The 23883-nt window shown below is 38.3% G+C and overlaps 2 protein-coding genes across 22 annotated transcripts in view; one reads left to right on the top strand and one right to left on the bottom strand.

The window, feature by feature from the left end:
* Positions 1-23883, bottom strand: part of LOC117568316 (heterogeneous nuclear ribonucleoprotein L) — a 131016-nt gene that overhangs the window by 70073 nt on the left and 37060 nt on the right. The window lies entirely within an intron of this gene.
* Positions 17410-21282, top strand: LOC117571529 (tubulin polyglutamylase ttll6). Its single transcript, XM_034253708.2, has 6 exons — positions 17410-17508; positions 17560-18236; positions 18295-18448; positions 19317-20873; positions 20931-21052; positions 21117-21282. Exons 2-6 carry the CDS (start codon positions 17560-17562, stop codon positions 21124-21126), a joined length of 2520 nt encoding a protein of 839 aa, XP_034109599.2. The 5' UTR covers positions 17410-17508; the 3' UTR covers positions 21127-21282.

Genomic DNA, 23883 nt, shown 5'->3' with positions numbered 1-23883 from the left:
CGAAGGCAAAGGCTCTGACAAAAAAAGAAGAATAAGCGAACACACACAAACATACAGAGAAAACCAAGTAAACGGCCAGAAAATGTGTGTCGCAATCGGATCGACAAGGCTAAAAGACACAGAAGTGGGCGGAGAACGAAGGGGGAACGGGCTAACAAAATCAACAGTTAGCCAATGAGCCTGAAAGTGGCCAAGGAACGGAGCAAAAGGCAGGACGGAGAGAGAGGAGTAAAACACAACCCGTAGAAACTTAACTCGAAAGGTAAGCAACAGCAGCCAAAGACGAAAGTAACCAGCCGGAGAGAGGGAAGGAAAGAGCGGGAACAAGCTAATGCACATACAACGAACGACAAAGGCATCAAAGAGAGAGAAAGAGAACACAACAAGGTGTGTGTGTGTGTGTGTGTTTGGTCGGTTGCCACCAGGTAGCGCCAGCGCAGCAATAGGGAAATGGCGTTGCCAGAAGTTGCACAAGACAATTATAAACGAAATGGCAGCCAAGAAGGTAGCAGAAGAACAAGATGTAGATACGAGAAGGAGAACTGGAGGAGCTGGAGAAGTGGTTGAAAGTATCGTTAGTCGTCTAAGGGGACGCAGCTGCTGAGCGCATAAATTCTGTTTAACAATGCGAATGCGATGGACATGAACCAGGAAGTTAGACAGAAAGCAACAGAGATAAACAGGGAGGGAGCAAGTCGAGGCAATTGCGGATGAGAAGACTGGGAATAGCCAAGGTGTTGCGCCGGTCGTTAGGCTAAAAAGCTAACACAGATAATGTTGGGCCACCTCTCACAACACAATCTACAACACAGAACATTAGAAGCTATATAAACGGAATGCGAATTGTAGGCGGTAGAAAAATAAAAGAAGAAATATAAAAAGATGGAGAAGTAGAAAAAAAGAAAGCGCAGAGTTGCAAAGGATTGCAAAAGATATTAAGAGAGAAAAATGGCACTGAGCTTAAGGCGACAAATGAAATGGAGAACTGACAACTAATTGGAAAAATGGTCAAAGAAAAACGGAAAACAGATAAAAAAAATATTTACCATTTAATGTAATAATTTAGGTGTTGGCAAAAAAAATCACTAAAAAAGTTATCCTTTAAGGTTACTTTCGAAATTTCAATATTGTTAAGAGAAAGAATGATTCTTAAGAAATATATAAGTTTTGGGAAAAGATCCAGCAAAGAATATTTTTATTTTTCAAATTTTCCATATTATAAAGAGAATTTTTATGAAATCTAACAATTTCGGCAAAGAACTTAGCTCAGGAGAGATTGTACATGATTTTCCCTAAAGATATTTTAAGTTTCAATATTAGAAATTTAGACAATAATTGTTATATATGTATAAAGTATGATATTCTAAATGGTTTTCTGTAAGACATGCGATTTCTTTATACTCTAATTCTTTCTATACTAATTTTAATAGTTTTTTTTTCTAGACACTTCACTAATCTATTTTTTTTTCCCCCAACACACAATTAGAACAATTTCAAACATGGTTAAATTTAGATTGCTACCAAGATTTTATACCAAATGTCTCCACAAAGACTATAATTAAATTCATTTTACAGTTTCTCGCAATAGTCTTAAAATTCTTCAACAGCCAAATCAAAAATTCTTCATTACTTGATGCTGGCAACCCTGTTTTTTTTTCCATCTAACTAGCACTAATGTTGCTCTGTCTGTGAGTGAGTGTATGTGTTTGTGGGTGGGTGTTGAAGTAACCGAGTTACTTTCAAGCTTTACTTGGGGCTAACCCCGTTGACTTGTCGTGCGTGTCGCGTGGGGTAGCAAAAGAAATTAGCAGGCAAACACGAGCCAAAGAAATAAATAAAACGAACGACAGACGCGGCAGCAGAAGCAAGTACGAAAGGATAAACGCAGACAGCAGGCAGCAGAACATCCTCTTCTTGTAGCGTGGAAAACTGGGAAAACTGCACACTGGCGACGTGAGCCCAACACTTCTTGAGTAATTCATAGAAAGGTCGTAAAAGTCGAGTCAAAGTAATTATGCGAGGGGCAACAACAACAACAACATTACACATACACAACAAAATAAAAAAAAAGAAAGAAAACACAAAGCGAAGGGAAGGGGGAGAAACAGTCAGCACATCATCCAGGCTGAATTCCGGCAGAGCTCAGGATCCGAGAGACGCAGACTCAGGTTCAGCGCAAACCCATTTAGATTGTATGCAAGAATTGTTAAGACAAATACAAGCGTAAGCAAATACTCCACACTCCTCCGTCACATTCCCCCTGCTCACTCCCTCCCACTCCCACTCACACCCGCCTCTTCAAAGCCCTCTGATGAGTTGCGTTAATTGAGTGGGCCAAGCATGTATGTGTGTGTGTGTGTGAGGGGGCAGCATCTCGAATTGGGCGTTGATATGAGTGTAGTATGTGGGTGTATAAGTGTGGATGTGAGTGTGAGTGGGGGTGGGGGTGAAAGTGTGGCTGTGTTTGCGCGCTCTCAATGTGGGCGTAACTGCTGCTGAGTGCGCGTTAAAGTGGCAGCTGCTTTCAGAGCTCGACGCCAAGTGGCAAACCGACCTCGCAAAAAAGTATGCAACAATTTTGTGCATGCTAAGTTGACAGAAGGAGAACGAAGAGAGTAACTGCGGGTATACATACACACACACTCATGTAAAGCCCAGTAATTACAATTTGCTTTTAATTCTATAATAGTTAGTGGCACTAAATTGGCCAAGCAATCAGCGAGCAATTGAAGAAGGTGTGCCCCATACAATTAAACTTCATGATTGTTCTTTTGAATATTAATTATTGGCCAAGTCAGTGTTGAATTAGTAGAAAAGTTCTTAGCATTTTGTTACTCTAAAGTAATAAACAGTAAACTAATTGTTTCTTTTTGATATGAAGCTAACACACATTAATAATTAACAATGAACTTTAATCATTGGGTGAATAACTTTACAGCAATAATGAAATAATTTCAATAAGTAAAGCATTAATTTGAATTAAACTTTGCATATCAGAGGACAAGCCAAGTATATGAATTATTTTTCCTTAATGCCTAACTTCATTTTAGCAACTCATGTAAATTATTGAAATCAATAAAGTTGCCTCTGTAATAACTCAAATTCCAATCGCAAAGTTAATATTAATTGCGAGCTAAGCTCACATATTAATTGGCACAAAGGCAAGCAAGGACAGCAGATGATCCTTAAGTCAATTAAATGCAGGAAATTTGAATGAGGCAACTAGCAACGAGAAATGCATCTTGCAATTGCAGGCAGAAGTTCAATTACTGAATGTGGGCTTATTAAGCATTGTGTATTAGTTGCCACTTTATGCAATTAGGCAACACAAATGGACATGCCAAAGCGTTTCAAGGATACAGCATAATAACGAAGGAGAGAGCAACTATTGACATTAATTCAATGTGGCAATATGAACTGAACTGCTGTTGGCTTATTCAAGTTTTGGCAAGTTGGACAGCGAAGGGGGAAAAACTCAATGCCTCAATGACACTGCTATGACGCTTGACATTCGCAAAAAAAAAAGAGATATAAAACGAAGCGTGCTTCAAGTTTGACATATTGGATTGCTGATGAAAATATTCGATGAAAAACACTTCAGCTTCTCTGGTGGCAACCCAAATGCTTATGTGTTTATGCTAATGTGCGTAAAAAGCATGCAAATTTCTTAACGAGAAAATAAAACTGGAAAAGAGAAATTAAAGCAAAAAGCATTGAATGTGGCCTTCATTTCAGCATTCGGTTTTGGGCATCCAGTGGTGCGTGGCCCACCGCATCCTGTCCACACGATTCATTTCCACGCCGCATATATGAATATAAATGTTGCAGCAGCAGCGGTGGCGACTCCTTATAGCCACCGTGAATTGAGAAAGCCCCACGCAGATATTGAGTTATAATATCAGAGAGAAAGAGAGAGAGAGTGGGAGGAAAGTCCCCAGCAGAGACTTCTTTATACTATTTATGTAGCATACATTTTGGGGCGTTGCAGCAATTTAGACTCTTGTTTGCCCATGGGCGGCGGGTAAATGGACAGTGAGCAGCGACAATAACAACAACAACACCGAAAACAACAACAACAACAATGGCGCTAAATAAACTATGCCACAAATATATGCAAATTTTATGCAATGCTGAAGCATTTAAAAAATGAGTACCTAGCTGTTGGTTCTCTTGTTTTTCCTGCGTTTACTTGGGCGTTGGGGGCGTGTGCGTTGGGCGGGCGAGCGGGCAGTCAACGGGGGGTTTATGCATACTATAGTTTGGGGCAAATGCTCTGATTGCTCAGATACGCGTAACTTGCAATAAATGCCACACAGAAAGGGGTAGCAAAAACAACAACACAAAAAAAGGAAAGGAAAAGAAGAAAAGAAACGAAAAGAAAGGGAAAAACCAGTTAAGCAAAGTCATGAAAATGACAGAAACTTAAAGAGGGGTCATAAAGTTCAAAGCGACTGCGACGCGGAAGGTTAAAAGAAGTCAAACAAAGAATGGCGAGCATAAAAACAAAAGCTCTAAGCAGCTCTTAAAGCTGGGATATACAAAAATGTAGCGAAAATATTTTAAAGTCTCAAGTCAAACTTTACAAGGAAATTTTCAATTTCAAATTCATAGCATATAGTATGAAAATCAGTAAAAATATTATTAAAACTACACAAGGAAAGAAAATCTTTAATTCATAATTGAGTTCATGTCTTTGCTATATAATATTTATAGTATGCTATCTGCGTTGCTTATCAGCAGACAAATTTAAAGCCATTTGATAGCTTCTTCAACCGTAGATCAATTACTTTGACCACACACACAATGAATGACACAAAGACTCGTCGCACTTTAACCCAAAGCACAATCTTTTATTTTCCGTTTGTCCTTAAGTTGCTTTCTTCTCTTGTCTTCTTTGAGCTGCGATTTAAAGCTGACCATGTCAAAATATTGCAATGGTCAACTATTCGGAACTGCGGTCAACTGACCAATGCTTCCATCCAGACACAAGAAGAGCAGCAAAACCGCGCTCTCTGATGCTCCTTCTACTGTTGTGGTTGCAACTGTAATTTGTGTTGCATTGTTGAACATTTTTTTGATACTGAGACTTGAGTAAAAGTTTTTAGTTTCTTGTTGTTTTTTTTTCTCTCTCCGCTATTCTCTAACATTGTTTTTTTTTTTTTTTGTTTTCTTGGCTAAAACAAATGTTGCTTTAATGCTGCGGTCGAGCTGACGTTGGCAGATGCTGTCAGAGTGAATGCCACACCACACACACAATGCAGACGGATTACTCTTACTCTTAGCCACTGTGCGGCTCTCATTTCCGGCTGGCAGCAGCAGTAGTAGCAGCAACAACAACAAGAACAACTGTCATGCAACTTCCTGTCGGGTGCTCGCTTTGGCTAATGTGATTGCAAAATGGCGTGCATCCGGTTGGCTGCTATTGCAGTTGACTTTTGCACTGCGCCATGGCCTGAGAAGCCAGTTACCACCAACCAATTGATTCCAAAGCCAGGCCAACCAATTTGTAGAGCTCAGCCTGAACTACTCGACTCGACTCGACTCGACGTATATTACAGTCAGCCAACAAATAATCCCCCAGGGGGACAAATGCTTACTAATGCCAATTGCCTTGTGTCTCTCACTCTCGTAGCTGGTAATAAACATTTCTGAGATTAATTGTTTGCATAATCAGTCGTTGGGGTTTCCACTACTGATTTACGTTGCGTATACGCAATATTTATGGCACATTCCATTTAATTGCGCGTTAGAATATTTACGCACACTTTTGCCCCCAAAAGCCTCGTCACTTGAATTATTAGCAGACATTAATTTTTGCTCCTGTTTTTTTTTTTCGCCCGTTTCCATTTTCGTTTCGTTTGCCTGACCTGACCCCAAAAAGCAAGTCCAGTCATTCCGTCTCCCGGAAAGGCTTAGCCATGGCAAGTTTTGCGTTTTAGTTACGTCGGTAAAACTAAGGCACACACAAAAGCAAAAGCCATTGGGGACTAACACTTTGGATGGCCCCCAAATGCTGTTGATTGACCGTAGAATTTCAGTTAGAGAAGCTGCTGCTGCTTCGCTTGCCTTACGTTGCTTTACGTTGGGTTGGGGACAGCTTTGTGGGTTAAGAATTTATGTTGTGGGCTGTGGCACTGGGACACCAACTGTACTTAAGTAGGTGAAAAATGGTTGATGAGACAAGGCGCGTGTCATAGGCATACTATAGATAAGCAATTGCTCTGCTCCGTCCCGTTGCTGGCTACCTTTGGGCGTTGTTTAAGCAATGGCACAAGATAATGACATAACGGCCAAGGGTTAAGTGGTTTGTCAAGCTTATAAATAACAAAATACATGTGTGTTGTCTTCCTCAAGAAGCCTGCGAGAGAAATTAAAGTGACATTCAAGTGTCAAGAAACAAATGTTTTAAAACCAAATAATTGTCACAAATTTAAGAAGTAGTTTCAATAATTAAACACACAAGAAAGTTATGTGGTGTATAAATTGATGTTGTATAGAATTAAATGTGAAATGCTTAAACGAAATTAGGTTATACAATTATTTTTCATACAAATATTTCAAACATTTCAAGTCAAGTTTCAAAATTAAGTGGTTTCTTCGGAAGTATTTTAAAAATATACAATTTAAAGTTGAAATTAGAGTCAATTTTAAAATTATAGTTTAAGTACAAATTAACTTTAAGTTTAATTTATAGTTATAGTTATAACTATGTACTATAATTATGAGTGGAAAAATATTTACTTTTTTTTCAATTACATTTAAATTAATTAATACATTTAAATTATTCTGCAGTTTGTGATATTTTTGTGGTAACATCACGTTGGACTTTTTTAAGTGAATTTTCAAGAGATTCGAGACAACTCTTTAAATATTTTATTAGTGGGAAGATATGACTTAGTTTAATAAAAGAATTAAAACTAATATTTTTAATTGGTTTCAGAGACACCGATGACATTTTCTAGTTAAATTGCTGTACGCTGACTGTTAGCGATTTCTTTGGCATCGCTGATAATTTCATTAAACAATTATTTTTTTAATATCCATATTCGCCTTTCAATTATCAACTAGCATTTCGACATTCCATTTGGAACTATTTTGAAAACAAGCATTTCAATAAAATGCTTTTATTGAAATTTAAATAGCACATTCGGCTGAAAGAGACAGTTTTCGCAATTCCAATTCCATTTTGAACAATTTCAAAATAAAATGGAGCTTAAATGATCGTACACTTAATTCATGTGCTGAAATGAAGCATAAATATTTTGCCAAATGAGTTTGGTGAAATTTATTTGCCACTAAAATGGAAATGCTGTATGCTCTCTCTCTCTCTCTCTCTCTCTCTCTCTCTCTCTCTCTATCGGCTGCTAAACACTCTGTGAAAATGTGTAAAATTCGCGGGTCGACAGACCGCATTGGTAAGAGCTGGTGGACGCGACCACAAAGCCTCTTATGCCAAAATGCTCTACATGAAAAGCCCGCTCGGCTGCCCAAATTAACCAAATCAGCTCAAAAGCACATTTTATATATATACTCGAATATATACAGATATAGAATGTAAATCGGAACTTAATCAATGACCAAGTCAATTGTCAGGCGACATTTTTAATTTGGCTAATTAAAGTGCGAACAGAACAACACATTTTGGTGTGGCGTTCCAGCACATGAATTAAATCAAATAAACTGTTTAACGGTGCGTATGCGCAATGTGGCGAATTCACAGTAAAGTAAAGTATTTAGCGATTTCCCATTTGCATTGGCAATTGTTGTTGCTCAGTTGGGCTTTGGCAATAGTGTAATTAACTGGCAGGCGCATAATTAAAATGCGAATGCGATGGCGATGGCGACTGCGAATTTCACTGCCGGATGACCGAGAAAGGTGCATTGTCTGTGTCTCTTCGACCCACTCACAGCTCACATGTCAGTCGAACAACAATGGGACAATGGATGTACATTACTCCCCCCTCTCTGTTGGCCACTCTGCTGGCCAACTCATTTTGTTGACTGACTTTTGCGCTTGTTATTAGTTGGCCATGGTGACGCCTGACCATTAGACTTCGTCTCTCGCTCTCGCTCCCGCTCCCGCTCCTGTTGTCGCTCCATTTGTGACTTTTGTGCTATCACATATCAGAAACATACACACACACATGGCATGTGTGGGCTGCTTGCACTATTTGCGGTTTTAATTATGCGCTTCTGCATGGACGCAGTGCACAATGAGTCGCCCGAGTAGCCAGCTGGCAAACTGATTGAAACAAATGTTGTAGGCCAAGCAATAAATACCGACTCTATACCCTGCACCATATTCCAAATGGGTATGCTGTTCTTAATCACAATCATTTACCATTTGCTGACACTGGAAATAACCATTCATGGTAAACTTTAATGCGCATCTCATTATAACAAAAAAACAATTTTTTGGACAGTCGGAATAATGGGAAAATGAAAAAAGGGGGTGCTTTATTATTGTAAATGAGCTCGGGCTGATAACCAAAATGTGCAGCAGAGCGCATGATTTCTGATTTTGATTGGCTGCACTTTTCATTTAAGGCAATGAATACAAATGTGTGTTTGCAAACATTTTATAAACTCTCTGCTTCATTGTTCGCTTCTTCTCTAAAAAATATATTTCTAAATATTGCCAAACTGTTGTTGCGTATCAATGCAGTGCACCGTTGTTGCCAAGGCCAAAAAGGCCACGAATCTTTAATGCCAATCACTCAAAAAACGCTGCTTCCAAATTGACATTTCAATTGTGACATGAGTTGTGAAATGCACAGAGAGAAAAAGTAACTATTCGATTTCATTCTAGAATTCTATTAAAATTATTATATTCATTTAAGAATTTGTCATCTGGTTCTTAGAAAATAAATTTCAAAGTCAAAAGCCCATGAAACAAGATTTCAAATCTTGCTAAATTCAAGAACTTGGTTCTCGTTTACAAGAATTTTCAATCTTGAAATCACAATTATTATAAATTTGTATTTTGACATTTTTAATTTTTTTTAAATCACATCATCATGATTCAATTTAAGCACTTTTTTTTCAGTGTACACTTTACACGGCGTGTATTCTTGTATATTTTGCTGGTCCCTCTACCTTGGAATCTAATTTTATGGGATTCGATTTTCATTTGCGCAGCGCTTTTTCAATAATTTTTCACGCTTCAATGGCGTTTCCATTCAGCCTCCGCTGTCTCTTTCACTGTGTTGTGCTGTGGATATGTCATGTATACGTCAAGAAAACGAGAGAGGAGAGGAAAAAAATTCAAGAAATAGAATTGTGTATTGTGTTGACTTGCATTTGACAACTTAATGAATTTTCCTTTATGCGAGGGCAAGCGCGTCGACGATTTTAATGACATTTCAAGCAATTCATCAGCATAAATCATTTGACGCGCGCTGTGGCGCCATCTATTGTTGGCGGCATAACTGAACCGAACCAAAGCGAACCGAAAAAGTCTCCTCTCATAGTTTAACCCTAATACGTGCGATATTTTCACGCTCGCCGCTTTATGAGAAAACTTTTCTGTCGAGCGCCAAGCAAATGCCCAAAACGTGAGCAACAAAAAAAGACGAAGTCATAAATGTGTGTGTGTGTGTGTGTGGCAACTCTGGCCAGGACGAAACATATTTTTGACAATGTGCACAAGTTTCTGCTGCGCGGCAAGAGCGAAAACTTTTATTTTTTATGTTATGGAGCTCAGGCAATAACAACAACTGTGCACAGGAACAATCTGGCATTATGTCAAGTGTTTTTTTTTTCCACGAGTTTCACGAGTGTGTGTAGATTTTTACTTGTAATTTGCTTTTATGCTTTATCGCTTGCTTGATTTTTATTATGATTATTATCGTGGGAATTACGTTGCAAGTTTTGGGACCTTATTTTCAAGCAATTCTTTTTTGGCCAAAAGATTTGCCAGTGTTTTGTGTGAAATTTCGCCAGTGATTTATTGGGTCAGCTTTTGGATTTGTGCTGCTGTTGTTTACTCTCGTCTGCCTTTTGGCCTTCTGCCTTTTTGCCTTTGATGACGGCTTAAGTCTGTCTGTGTTGTGGAGTAGATAAGTGCAAAGGGCAATTGATTGGACCGCTGTCAGTTGTTGAGTTTTCAACTTGAAGATTAACTAAGCGCACAGCTAATAATAGCAGCAGCAACAACAAAAGCCACTCAGCGGTTACTAGAAGGTATATAATTCTCTTAGATCTATCACTCACGCACAATAAGTCATAATCAAATTCGTTCAATCATCAAGAAACTTACCTAAAACGAGAAAAAGAGAAGAGAATGGTATTAAGCTTGTGATAAGAGATAATACAAATCTTTTTATGAAATCCGCTTACAAATAAATTGTTTATTCAATCCTTTTATTATAGAATTTACAAATAAAACGTTGAAGTATAGTAAACTATAATTTTATCCTTCGATTTTTATTTGCTTTGTGACCTTCTGTTATTCTTAAAATTCCTCACATATTTTTCTAACTTTTGGGGTCACAATTTGCGGTGTCTAATCTGTTTTGGCTTGCATGAAAACCATTTGGTTTATTGCAAAATTTCAACTAATCGATTTGCCAAGCACTCTCAATTCCCCCAACTGGACTTGCTACTTTTGAAAGTGCTTCTTTGTTTTTCTTGTGTTTTTGCAATTGGCAGCAGGCGAGTGTAGGCGAAACCTCATCAAAACCACAGAGGGCTCAAAGCCGTAAGTAAAACAAAACAAAAACAAACTTCTGCCAAAGCAGCAACAGCAATTGCATGGCGCCATCTAGCGGCCAGTGTGCAGAGTAGTGCTTGAAAAGGCATGAGCTTATGCATGTTGTACGTGTATGTGTGAGTGTGTTTGTGTTTGTGTGTATGAATGTGGCATGCAAAAGGCAGCAGGAGCAAATGTAACAAGAGGGGAGGAGTGAAAGTAAGAAGAGGAAGCAGCACACACGATGCTGCACAGCTGGGGCCAAACAGAGCGATGTCAGGAGGATGCCACACAAAGGGCCACTAAAGAGCTGCACACGTGTGTTTACATGTGTGCTGGAACTTTACATGTGTACGTGCGTCTGACTGCCTGAACATCTGTGTGTATGTATGTGTGTGTGTGTGAGTGTATTTAATGGTAAAGTCAAGCACTTGTGATATGCATGGCAGAAAATCCAAATTTAATGACCAAGTAAAATAGACACCGAGCGAGCGAGCTGCAGCAAAGAGATGTGTGTGAGTGTGTGTAGTAGTAGTAGGCGTATGTGTGCGTTTGGGGCGTGGCACTAATGTTAGTTGAATGTTTGCGTACGCTTTGTTATCGACATGCGTCGTCTTTTTGCAATTGGATATGCCTTTTTGTGCCTCCGAGCACTGTTAATGTTGACAGTAGCGCACAGCCAAGGACATGACACGAGCCTGAAAGCGCAAAGGGAACTGAGCAGGAGCAGGAGCAGGAGAAGTAGAAGCATAAGAAGCGAACAGAGGCAGAAGCAGAAATGGCTGTGAAAAGAGGGCGGAAAGATTGTCTGCCAGGCTGCCTTCTAACTGGATGCTGTCCATGTTGATGGAGTGTTGTCATGGCGCATCGTTAACTTTGCAACTAAGTTGAACACACACACACACACACACACACACACACACACACACATACATATGCAGAGCATACAATGGCAGTCCTTTCGACCCCAGCGACATTGACATCGACATCAGCATCGACATTTCAACATGGACAAGCAACATCATCAGCATCCACATTGGGACAGCCAACTGTCCAACTGTCTATCTAGTAGCCACCTCCCCCTCCCTCTCTCTCTCCACTCCATTTCTCATCATCTTGTTGTACGCCACACATACACACACTCTTTACATACACGAACATTATGGCAAATTATGACATTGATGCCCGGGCAATCTAACCTGGCATAACGTGTCCTTCTGGCATAGTAAAGGTGTCACATTTCTTAACATGATCCGGTCGGTGGTCTCGCTTGTGGCCGCCATTTTTGCATGCAATTTGTTGTGGCATGCCACCTCAATTTCCTGCCCATCTAAATAACTATTTTTGCTTCCCTAACGAGCTAACAAAGTGTTGTCTAACACTTGTATAACAACAAACGTTTCCTAGATGTACATACCATACATGTAACAAAGATTTATAGATTAATAAAACTTACTCCATATACTGCAGATTAACTATAACATGTGTTATAGCATACAATATTATATTAACTAGCAAGGCATAATCCGAATGATAAGCTTTTGTGGAGTTCAATAAGATCACTTTTTCTTTTATTCCTACCCTTACGATTTAAATCTGTTTTAAGCAGAAAGGACAAAGAACTGAAGAAAGTTAATAAAATGTAACATAATTTTATATTTTTTAAGTTTGATAAACCAATTATATGTATTTCATAATCATTGAAATAAGAGAATTACTTTTATTTATTAGATTGTAAAAGGGTGATATATTTTCTTTTATTTTTCTTTGTTGTATTCAGTTTTTACAAATTTCTGTATTTAAGTGTTGCCTAATGATCACTCTACTTAAGTATCGAGTAGTGTGTAAAGATAACTTAGTTAAAGAATTGACGTATAACAAATGAAACAACTTTAAAATATTTGTTTTCCATATTATTCATTTGCCTCATATTTACTTATTTCACATATAATTAATTTATATGGAGTTGTATCACAGCCCTCTGGCATTAAAATGGAATCAGGAATTTGCATTGCATCAACCTTCATCTGATCCTTTCATGTCCGCAACGTAGCAGCATATGCAATATTCTTGTTTGCAGCATTTCATTTAATATGCAACTTCTGCTTACTGCTGCAGTCAGATAAACACACAAACAGAGCACTTTATGAACTCGAGAGTATCTGATTTTGAGCAGGAAGCAAAAACAAAAAAACAAAAAAAAGAAGCTCCCCTCTTGCAGTGTGTTTTCTTAGTGTTTTCGTAGCCCCAAAAAAGCACTTTCTGTGAGAGCGGCGAAAAATGGCAAAGTGTAAAAAGTGCTGCATACTTTGCAGCGTCTTCCACTTGTCCTTCGCGTTGCTCTTTTCGCAGTTGCATCCACAGCACACAGATTCTGTTCCTGCCCCAACTGCTGCTGCTGGGGCAGTTGTTAAATTTTATTTTCATTACAAATTCGTTGGTTGTTTATGCGCAGCACACAACTAAAATAAATACCGTAAAAATAAAAACAAAACCAAATAAACATAAAGAGAAAAATGGACGAGAAGGAAATGGAAGACGGAAAAAATGGAGAGTACTTTTTAGGAAGTTTTTTTTTTTATTTTCATATATATTTTTTGTATTTCTGGCCACGTTTCTAGTTTTGTTTCTATTGCAGTTGTTCAGCTGCTTTGCTTTGCTTTGCTTTGCTCTGCGTTGCGCTGCTTTATTTTTGTGTTTTGTTTTTAGATTGTTTTGCATTACAAATGACTTTTTCGCAGTATTACGTGCGAGCATTTTAACATTTCAACATTTTCATTGCGCCTGCCTGGCTGATGAAATTTATGTGCATATATTTTTCGAGAGGCGTTCATTCATGCGTTACGGGTCGAGATTCAGATTCAACACCACCCACAATTGCTGCTGTGTTGCAGTTACTGCCATGATTCATGCATAATTACGGAGAATTGAAGAATGGTAGAGAGAGTATCGTATATGTATTCATAGAGGAATTCGTATGCCTGGCACATAAATCAAATACGAGTTGCAATCACAAACACACGGCAAATGTCAAACAGACTACATTTTGATATGATTGTCATGCTGAGAGAGTTTGATCATATACTAAATAAAAACTAAACAGCTAACCAAATAAAATATCCATTGATTCGAGGCTTAACCTTCTCTAAATCAAATCAGAGGGATTTTCTGTTGTTGAATTGCAATTCTGATTTCTAAAATTAATTGAATTTATTATTTCACTAAATTTAATTTTGTATTCTAAAACTTTTTCACTATTGTTTTTTATGAATTGCATAATCTCAATTAAGCTATTTCATTTCATATATTATATATTATCTGTCTGCTAACATTTTCAAGTCTTAATCTCTGAAATTATGACCCAATAGAGAACCATGTTCGTCCTCTGTTCCGTTTGCTATTCAGTTAAGTGGACAAAGAGCAGACGCTTAAAAACGAGGAGAAAGCATCTAAAAAGCAGTTTAGTATGTAGTTTAATTCCATTAGAAAAGTTTTTGCTCACTTTACAGGACATTTTCTGGGTACGTAAAACTTTAAGCATTATCCCAACTCTCTCTCTCCATTTCGTCTCTCAAATTGTTAATACTTTAAGTGTAAGCTACCAAAATGAAATTAAAATCAAAAGTGTGTGTTTGCCATTGTTCCACATCAAGTTTATGTGGAAAGTTCTACTGGGGATGCTTTTGGTCAATTGAAAGCAATTAAAATCGTTGCTCAGTTCTGTGTGCAAATGACCCAAAGCACAAGAGGAAATTTTTGACAATTCTATGTCAGAGATTTTTGCCAAGGATTAGCTGAAGGTTGTGGGCGATTTGATGCTCCAAAAGCTTTTTAGCTTAAAAGTCACGTGATGCGTTTGCAAAGTAGAAAATATTGTTGTTGTTGTTGTTATTTTCCTTTTTGTGGTTTTTGTTGTTCTTTTGATGTTGCAAGCTGTTAGTGTTATTGTTATTGTTATTATTATATTCAAGGCTTCCTTTTTAAGGCATAGCCACATCATCATCGAGCAATTGTTTTCTTTTGTTCCACTTTCTGTTGCATACTTTTTGGGTAAAATACAAAATGGCTGCCAGGAAACTAACAATGCAATATTGCTGCAATCGAAGGCGTGCCCGAAGGCGGAATGCCAACTGTAAATGTATGTGAATGCGTGCGCGTGTGAGTGTGTGTGCGTAATGTCCATTGAAATACTTCAGTTAGAAGTATGAGTAATTAATAGCTGCAAGCACAAAAGGACCGCTAAGCACATTGTTGTTAGCTGCTGCCCCGCATTGTTATTCCTTTTGTTGCTGCTGTTGTTGTTGTTGTTGTTGTCAGCCAGTAATTAAAAGATTAATTTTTAATATGCGCTTAGTGTGTGAGTAACGGTTGGAGATTCGAGAACTTGCTGCTCCATAAAAATAAAAAGGATTTAAGCAACTACCATGAGCTACACACACTCTACACACATTGTAATTTATGCCTCGTTTCGAACTCTTCATCAGCTGCAAACCTTATGAGCCATTTATGAACACTTCCCCCATTTTCTTGCTTTTTTTTTGCTGCTTCCTCACAGATTTTTGTACAGTTTTTTCCTCTTAATTTTTTTTATACGCGCGCTGGCTTTTTCCTCCCTCTTACATTGCCAGCTGCAAATGAAATGTGCACACCTTTAAATATTTAATACAGTTTTCGTCGTAAGCTGATTTCATTTTTTCGCCACTTGATTAAAAACCCAACGAATGCAGGAGAGTGAGAGAGGGAAAATACCTTTGCGTCGAGCATTTGAACAATAACCACCAAAAATGGCACTTCACAATGAAATATTAAAGAGCAAAATATTTGTGTACTTCACAAAATAAATATTGGTTAATCAAAGCGGCAAAGCGTGAGCTATTAAATTAAATAATTCATTGGATATTTTTTGCTAACAAATTATTAACTTTTAAGCTAATTACGAGTGGAAACAATTCAATAATACTTTCAATGCAATTGAGAGTGTTTAATCAAGTGTGGAAAAGCGTGTCATGAATTTTTTCGAAATTAAAATCAATTTCCCAATTCAAATTCTACAAACAAATTGAAATGTCTCTAATTTTATTAAAATTATAATTCATTTTCAAGTTAGCAACGAAAGGAAATATTCCAATAATATTTGAATGCCATTAAAAATGATTCATCGAGTGAAGAAACTTGAATGAATATTCTAAAAAACATTTATTTTATTTTTTTAAATTGTTGTATTCATCATTAAATGTATCATCCACTCTTCAGATATACATAGTTATGTTGTTTAGTATAAAATGCATTCATGAGCACGCAATATTCTAAAGTCTTTTTAATTCCGTTGAAATGTAGAGTAAGCTCCGACACAACCCGCATCATCTAGCTAGCTTTGTTTGACAATACATTAATCGTCATTTTGCGCTCGTTTTTCCAACGCTTATCTAGCTTCCACTTGCCTCTTGCCTCCTGCCTCCTTATCCACCTAGACAGAGAAGTGAACAAAATGTTGAAGCAGCAGCAACAGTGGCAACTTTTTCTTGGTTCGTGCACTATCATTAAAATTGGAAAATGTGAAAAGTAGCCAACACTTTTCTTTATTGTTGTTTTGTTTTTCTTTTTTTTTTTCGTTGTTTTGTTTTTTATTTTTTCTATCCTTTCGTTTGTTTAGCAAACGCAGAGACAAAAGCGCGCATAATTAGCTGTATTGCTGCTAAACAAATACAAAACAGAGGCAACGACAATACTTTGGTCTGCCAATTAGTGAGCTAAAGAGGGCGTACCAAAAATCCAGAGAGAGAGAGAGAGGGAAAAAAACAACAAACAAAACGTCGCTCAACCAAATAAACTTGACAAATTACACGCTCCGTTTGCGCCAGCTAAGCGAGCCTCCTGGCCAAAAAAACAGAACGAGAGACCCCATAAAAAAGGTATGCAAAATGAGGCACACGGAAAATGTTTGTAATGCGATACAACAAAAACATTGCAGCAACATTGCAACACAGCTGACGAATGGGAGGGGAAAACTGGGTGACGATCACGTCACAGCTCAAAGTGACGTGGTTTATTGTTGTGTGGATGTATAGATGTAGTTGTTGTCTTTAAGTTAACCAAGCGTATGATAAACACAACAACACAACAACAGAGCAACAGAGAGCAATAGAGTCATCATGTATTTGGAGCATGATTCGCGTTGGTTTTTCTTTCAGCAGCTTGAACTAATAACCGCAAAGGCTAAAGTCTGATTAAACTGCGGTTAATGAGCCACTCAGTCAGTAGAGCAGGCTAGATCCATTAAAGTAATATCGCATACACATACCAATTACCTTCCATATCAACTATCATCGAGCAGCACCTTGTCGCTGCTTTGTGGCCAAGACATTTGTAATGGAGAATCGCGACAAGTTGAACCGCAGTCAGCTGTTGACAGACCAAGTTCACCATCAGCAACCGATCAAAATGTTGACAATGAATTGTGGCAAGCACTTCGATATATAAAACTGTCCCTGACAAACTAAAAGTTCCCACACGTTGCAAACTTTATAGATATTTATTGACAAAGCTATTCGCTAGGGTCGAACGCATTTATGTTCCTTACAAATATTTAAATCTCTACTAAATCAACATTAAATATTTGCGCATAGTTTTATGTTGAGGGATATTTATTACAATTTGCACTTTGGTAACCAATTCATCATGATTTGATTCACCAACTACAACATTTCCACTTAAAATCAATTTTCATTTTAATTTATTTGATATCTTTGTCATTCATATATATACTAATCAAAATTTTGTTGTATTTGCATTTTAAACCATATTTTAAATTCCCAAAGGTAAATAAAGCGCTTTATATAGAAAATAATAATCATTATAAACCTAATTAGATGACTTCCAAGAAAAATTTAAAGTTAAAAAAGGTTTCAAATCAATACACACGTTATTTCGATTTCAAAAAGCTATTGCCAAAAGTGAAGAAAACATCCGTCGAAGAGTTTGGTAGGGAGACAATCTTTGCAAAGTGCACGAGGAAGCCAATACAGAAGCCTCGGAGAATCTCAAAGAATCCCATTCAATGGGTGCACACCGACAATGTGGTGCAGACCAATCAAGGCAGTCCCTATATGCTGATGTCCAAAGATGATTCCGAGGCAGAGCCCAAGAATTGTCCCAAAAATCCCATCTGTTATAATGTCCATCACGATGCTCCTGCTGCTCCCCCCACAAATCAACCGCTGGAGGCCATTAATATTGTGCCCCTGGTGAGGGGCATTCGCATAACAATTTGTGTGGAGCACACGCGATTCCAGCTCGTGGGCCGAGTGTCCAAGAACATGGGGCTGACCCATGTGCCCGAGCATCGATTGTGGAACATTCAGTGGTGCGATAATACGCCCCACTTGGATTTGCTGAAGAGCATGAAACGCTTCCAGCAAATCAATCATTTCCCCGGCATGAGCGAGATCTGTCGCAAGGATATGTTATCCCTCAATCTGAATCGCATGCTCAAAATGTATCCAGGCGACTATCGCATATTTCCCAAGACCTGGCTAATGCCCTCCGAGTAAGTTTTCCCATGTGCAACCATTGCCCAGCTTTAGTTTAACCGTAACACTCGACAGTGCTTATGACGTGGCCATCTATGCCAACAAACATAAGCGCACATACATTCTGAAGCCATATTCGTCTGGTCAGGGTCGTGGCATTTGGCTAACCAACAATCTGCGCTCTGTGGGCAGGCAAGAGAAGCTCATCTGTCAGACCTACATCGATAGGGTAAGTGAATAATAATCTTCAATTGCTCATAAAACATCGATTTTCGATAACCATATTTTGTAATTTATTATATTTTTATCCTCTAATAGATAGAGGGCCTCTAGCCTCTCATCTTAGAGACTTTAAAAGATAGGATCCATTTCTTGTTTTACAGCTATTTTTATTCAGACACAAATATGGAATATTTTAGATACTATAGTATACTAGATATACCATAGTATACAAAATATAGTATATAATATACTATTCAATGTTGGTACATTTTATAAACTATGTTATACTTAGAACACTATAGTATATTTAGTATTCTAAGATATATTTTGTATTTTATCGAATATTTAGCCCACTATAGTATATGTGAATTCTATAATATATTTTATATTCTATAGTATATTTTATATTCTATAGTATACTTTGTATTCTATAGTATACATTGTATTCTGGTATATTTTGATTGTGGTAGTATATTGATATTTGAAGTGTAGTTAGTTTTTTGGTATTATTTATATATTTTAACATTTATACCGTTTATATTGTTGAAAACAAGTAGAGGATATCAAGCTTACTCCACAGTAGATTTCTTGATTTATTTCAATTTAAAAATTTTAACTTTTACAATTTACAATTAAAACGTTTTAATTTCATAAAATAATCATAAACAATTTTCAATATTTCTTTCTTCACCGTCTTTATTGACTTAAACTGCATTTTATTTTATTACACTCTTTCGCTACTCTACTTGACTTTTTTATTATTGTATTTAGCTATAAAAGTATAATCATCAAAAAACTTTCTTCATCTTCTTATTAGCAAACTTTTTAAAATTCTCTTTATTCCTTTTCTTTTCCAACCAACTTTAACTTTACAGCCCCTGCTCATTGATGGCTTCAAGTTTGATCTGCGTGTCTACACGCTCGTCACCTCAGTGGATCCGCTGAGAATATTTGTTTATAATGAAGGTCTGGCTCGCTTTGCCACCCACAAATACATGCCACCGGCTCTGGGAAATAGCAATAATGTCTTCATGCACTTGACCAACTATTGCGTCAATCGACGCAACTCAAACTATAATGCTGGCAAGGGACACGAGGGCGGCTCGAAGCGTAAACTGGGCGAGTACAATAAATGGCTAATGGATCACAACTACAATGTGGATGAGTTCTGGGCAGCCGTTGACGATGCGATCATCAAGACTGTGATCAGTGCGTGGCCAGTGTTGAAACATAACTATCACGTCTGCTTTCCGAAGCACGACAAGATTCAAGCATGCTTCCAGCTGTTGGGCTTTGATATATTGGTTGATTGGAAACTGAAACCCTTCATCCTGGAGGTCAATCATACGCCCAGTCTTTGCGGCGATGAAACCGTGGACAATGAGGTAAAGCGTCCATTGATCCGCGACACACTCAATCTCATCAGTTCGCCGCTGGTGGACAAGGAGGAGATCATCCGCGAGGATCGAATGGCATTGCGGGAACGTCTGATGCGACAGCAGGGCAAGCGACGTGCTTCGGCGGGAGCAGCAACTGCTCCTGCTGGAGCAACTGGCAATGAGTTGAGGCAACCGTGTTCGATTGGCGCACTCGCTCAGCAAATTGCATGGGAGGAGAGTCATCTGGGCAATTATAGACGCATTATGCCTCCCACAGATTCGAGTAAAGTGAACTATTATTGCAAGTTCTACGATCAAACGAAGCAGGCCAATATGTTCAAGGAGACAGCAGCCAGCAAATCGCGAATGAAACTCAACTTGGAGCACATAAAGCAGCAGAAATTGATGGAGCAATTGGACAAGGAGCAACAGCGACAACAGCTCTTTTTGCAGGAGCGAAAGCTAAAGTTGCAACAGGCTTTCATGCAGAGCTCAACAAAGAGCGTAACAGAATTGCAACACAAACGACAGGAGGCACTTGTTAAGGAGGAAATACGACGCAAGCAGCTGCAGCTTTTGATTGCTTCGCCAAATGAACTGACGACAAATCCAGATCAAACCCACCCAAGTAGCCACAAGAAGAGCAAATGCAGCTTGAACGTGGTCAAGACAAAGCGTCGCCAGCAGCGACGTCAAATGCATCTCAAGACACGACGAGCTCGTCGCGTCGAATGGGAATCTCGAACGGATGCCGAGTTCCTGCAGAAACACGGTGTAACACGTCCAGCTGGAACTCAGCCGCACAATGAGAGTTCCAAGTTGGAGCTAAAGGAAGGAGAGATTGCAGAAAATGTTCCCAGTCTGGAAAGTTTGTTCCCAGCCAACAGATCGAATACGAAATTTAGTAATCCTGCAACTGGCAAAAGGAGCAACCGTTGGACGGACAATGACAATTGGTTGCCGGAGCCCATCAGCATGGAGGAAAAGCAATGGCAACTCGAGTGGCGCAAGAAGAGAACCGATGCTCTCAATCAATGGCAGCTCAAGGAACTGGTGAATTTGGCATCTAACTGATTCAAGAGTCTTTAATCTAACACTTTGTATTTGCAGCTTTTTACAGAAATGTATGAACGTGGTCATCTAACCAAGAATGATATTAAACTATTTCCGTTTCTGCTGTACCGCATATTAAGACGAAAAACGGGTGCAGATTTAGCGGACGTCCCTAAAGTGTAAGCTTAAACATTTTAAAGTCTATTCAAATGTATTCTTTATATAACTTTCCATTCGTTTTAGAGATTCTTAACTGAAAACTGAGTTCATCTTGTCAGATTGTCGTGAATCTTCGATTCGTAAATGGTTGTTATTCAATGAAAGATATTAAACTAGGTAGATATAAAGTTTTGATTTATCAAATTGAAAGTAAGTTTCGAAATAAATATACAATAGGATTGTTATGGGATATATTGTTTGTTTTTAATAGTTCACCAAAAACAAAAGAATCAATTCCAAGAAATATTTATTATTTGCAATAATTTATTTTAAAACATGTATGAAAAATATCGCAGTGAAATACCAAAAATAGTAAAATATACTAAACTGATACTACATTTTATTTGTTCTTCTACATATTTTGTTGTCGACACATTTTAACATTATTCTGGTTAATATCCGATATCTCAGCTGCTTTTGGAAATTTACAGCACAATGACTATTGTTTTTCCTGCATTTCTCATGCGACAATAAAGAAGCTTTGACGCATACAAAAAGATTGAAAAACGTATGTTGAAACTCCATCGATTTGTCAAAGCGTTAGGCGAATGCTCAAAGGCGGCAGAATATCGCAACAATCGTTCGTACAAACCCCAAAAAGGAACTCTAAAGCCCAATCCCAACTAACCCCCGCCGCCTCCCCGTCATGTAAGCCCTGCCACATCAGCCACTAACATGGTATCGCTTTGAGGCTGTCGCATGCATAAACAAACTGCAACACAATGCGCGACTGGCAGCTGCGGGGGAACGTCGTGATGTGGTTGGGAATAGAGATGGGGATGGATATAGAGTATATATTTAGGGGGAGGCGAATTCAAAGAGTCTTCAAACTTGCAATATTGAAAACTGTAGACGGTTCGCTACGCTTTCAGCCTCCATATGCATAAAACCATGCAACATTTGCAACCAAACAACGCAGCAGCACTCCCCCCTTCTCCTAGCACCTCCTTTCTACACAAATCGCTGCAGCTTCTGTGTCTATGGCTTTGGCTTTTACGTTGGCTTTGGCTTTTGCCGTCAACGCATGTCCTTCGTCCGTTTTATTCTCTCCCCCCACGATTTTTTCTTTCTTTCGTTTTTTCTACTCCTTCTTTAGCTTCTGCTCTGGCTTTTGCCAGGCTGCCGTTGTTGAAGCTGCCTCTCCATGTGTCACATATTGAAAATTGTGCAGCAGCCGACGTTGAAGCCGCAGTCTGCCGTTGCATTCCAGGACTTTTGGCTTATGGCTGGCTGCCTTTTGGCCAACAAAGTCGAACATCGTTCTGATAAGCCATTTCAAAAGAGGGTTTTACATATGCCACAAGCTAGCTGCTGCCTCTGTCGTTGTCGCTGCTGCTGCAGCTGCATTGTGTTGGGTTAGCAGCAGCATTTCCTGCCTCCTCCCCCCCCCCATTCTTTCCAACCATTCTACTATCCATTGCCTTGTGGCACACAGATGCAGCCGCAGCCGCGCCCGTTTAATATTTGATTGAACATTGTTGCGCCTGCTGCTTATGCTTTTATTGCATTTTTCAATGCTCTTTTTATACATCTACTCTATAAGCCTTTTATCATATTCGGAGAGTAACTTGAATTGATAATGACGATTGCAGTCAAAATATATAGTTTTCAAAATCTTATCTGACTCTGCACAAACTTCTCAAAAATCATATTATATAAAGCGAATTAATATTTTCGAAAGATCTGCAATTCTACATTTCATATTCTAAGATTTATTTATGCTTACGTTATAATTATATTTAAAAATTTAAATTCAATTGATATGAAGCAGAATTTGGATTCACATTGAATTGTATTTGTTTTCCCCTATATTTTATTTATTTTCCCACTTCCAAAGTTAGTTACACATTAGTTTATTTTATCATAGGCAGACTCGGTTTTTCTTTCCAGTGTATTTTCACATGCACATCTCAATCTCTCTCGTTTCGCGTTTCTTTTGTTCTACTCGGCTTTAACTTTCAAGTAGTTGGCTAACGCGCATTTGGCCCATAAAGTTTACTGTGCCAGCCTCTTGATGCAGTTTTTGTTGTTGATTCCCGAGCTTCACATTGACTGCACTTTGTACATATGCGGCAGAAATTTTCTTTTGATGCTTTTAGTGTCGTCTTATTAAACTTTTTAATCTCTTCTCTTTCTCCGTTCTCTTCTTTTTTTGTTCGATGCTAAGCTAACCAAAAATGCCAACTATATCCATGTCTATCGCTCTTTCTGTCACTATCGTTCACCTCTCTCGCACTCGCTCGTTCGAACTGCCAAAGCTCCGGAAATAACTTGAAGCATTACAGTGGCCAAAACTTTAGCTCATGTGTGTGTGATGGCTGAGAGCGAAGTCTACATTGTTGACAAAAGTTGAGTCTGCTATTAGAGGTCGTTTAGCTTGCGATTAGTTAAGCTAAGTCCCTGGAAGACATTGGAACTTTCCGTCGACATGGCAATTTCCAAAAGTTTCTTCTTTAGAAAAATGTCGAAAAAAAAGTATTAGCATAAGAAGTCCATTACATAATCATTGGTGTAATAATTGTAACTCAAAGGAGTACCTCAAATATATGTTATTCTAAGAACTAGAACTAATATTTTATTTTTAACTTAGTCGCATTTTACACTTTGTATTTACATGCTTGAAGATTGATTCAAGCTTCATCCTCCTACTCAATGTGGAGTACAATTGTTTGTCAAGCCATTGCAACTCGGTCAGCGGAGCATAACTGTAGATGTGCTTATAATTCCTTTTGTAATTACTCAAGTCATTATCATATCTTTCCTTTTCATTTGCAATACAGTGCAGTGAGGT

The sequence above is a fragment of the Drosophila albomicans genome, chromosome 3 (assembly GCF_009650485.2).
Source record: "Drosophila albomicans strain 15112-1751.03 chromosome 3, ASM965048v2, whole genome shotgun sequence".
In the NCBI taxonomy this organism is placed as follows: Eukaryota; Metazoa; Arthropoda; class Insecta; order Diptera; family Drosophilidae; genus Drosophila; species Drosophila albomicans.
The sequence above is the reverse complement of the archived record's forward strand: the minus strand, read 5'-3'. Positions and strand labels throughout refer to the sequence as shown.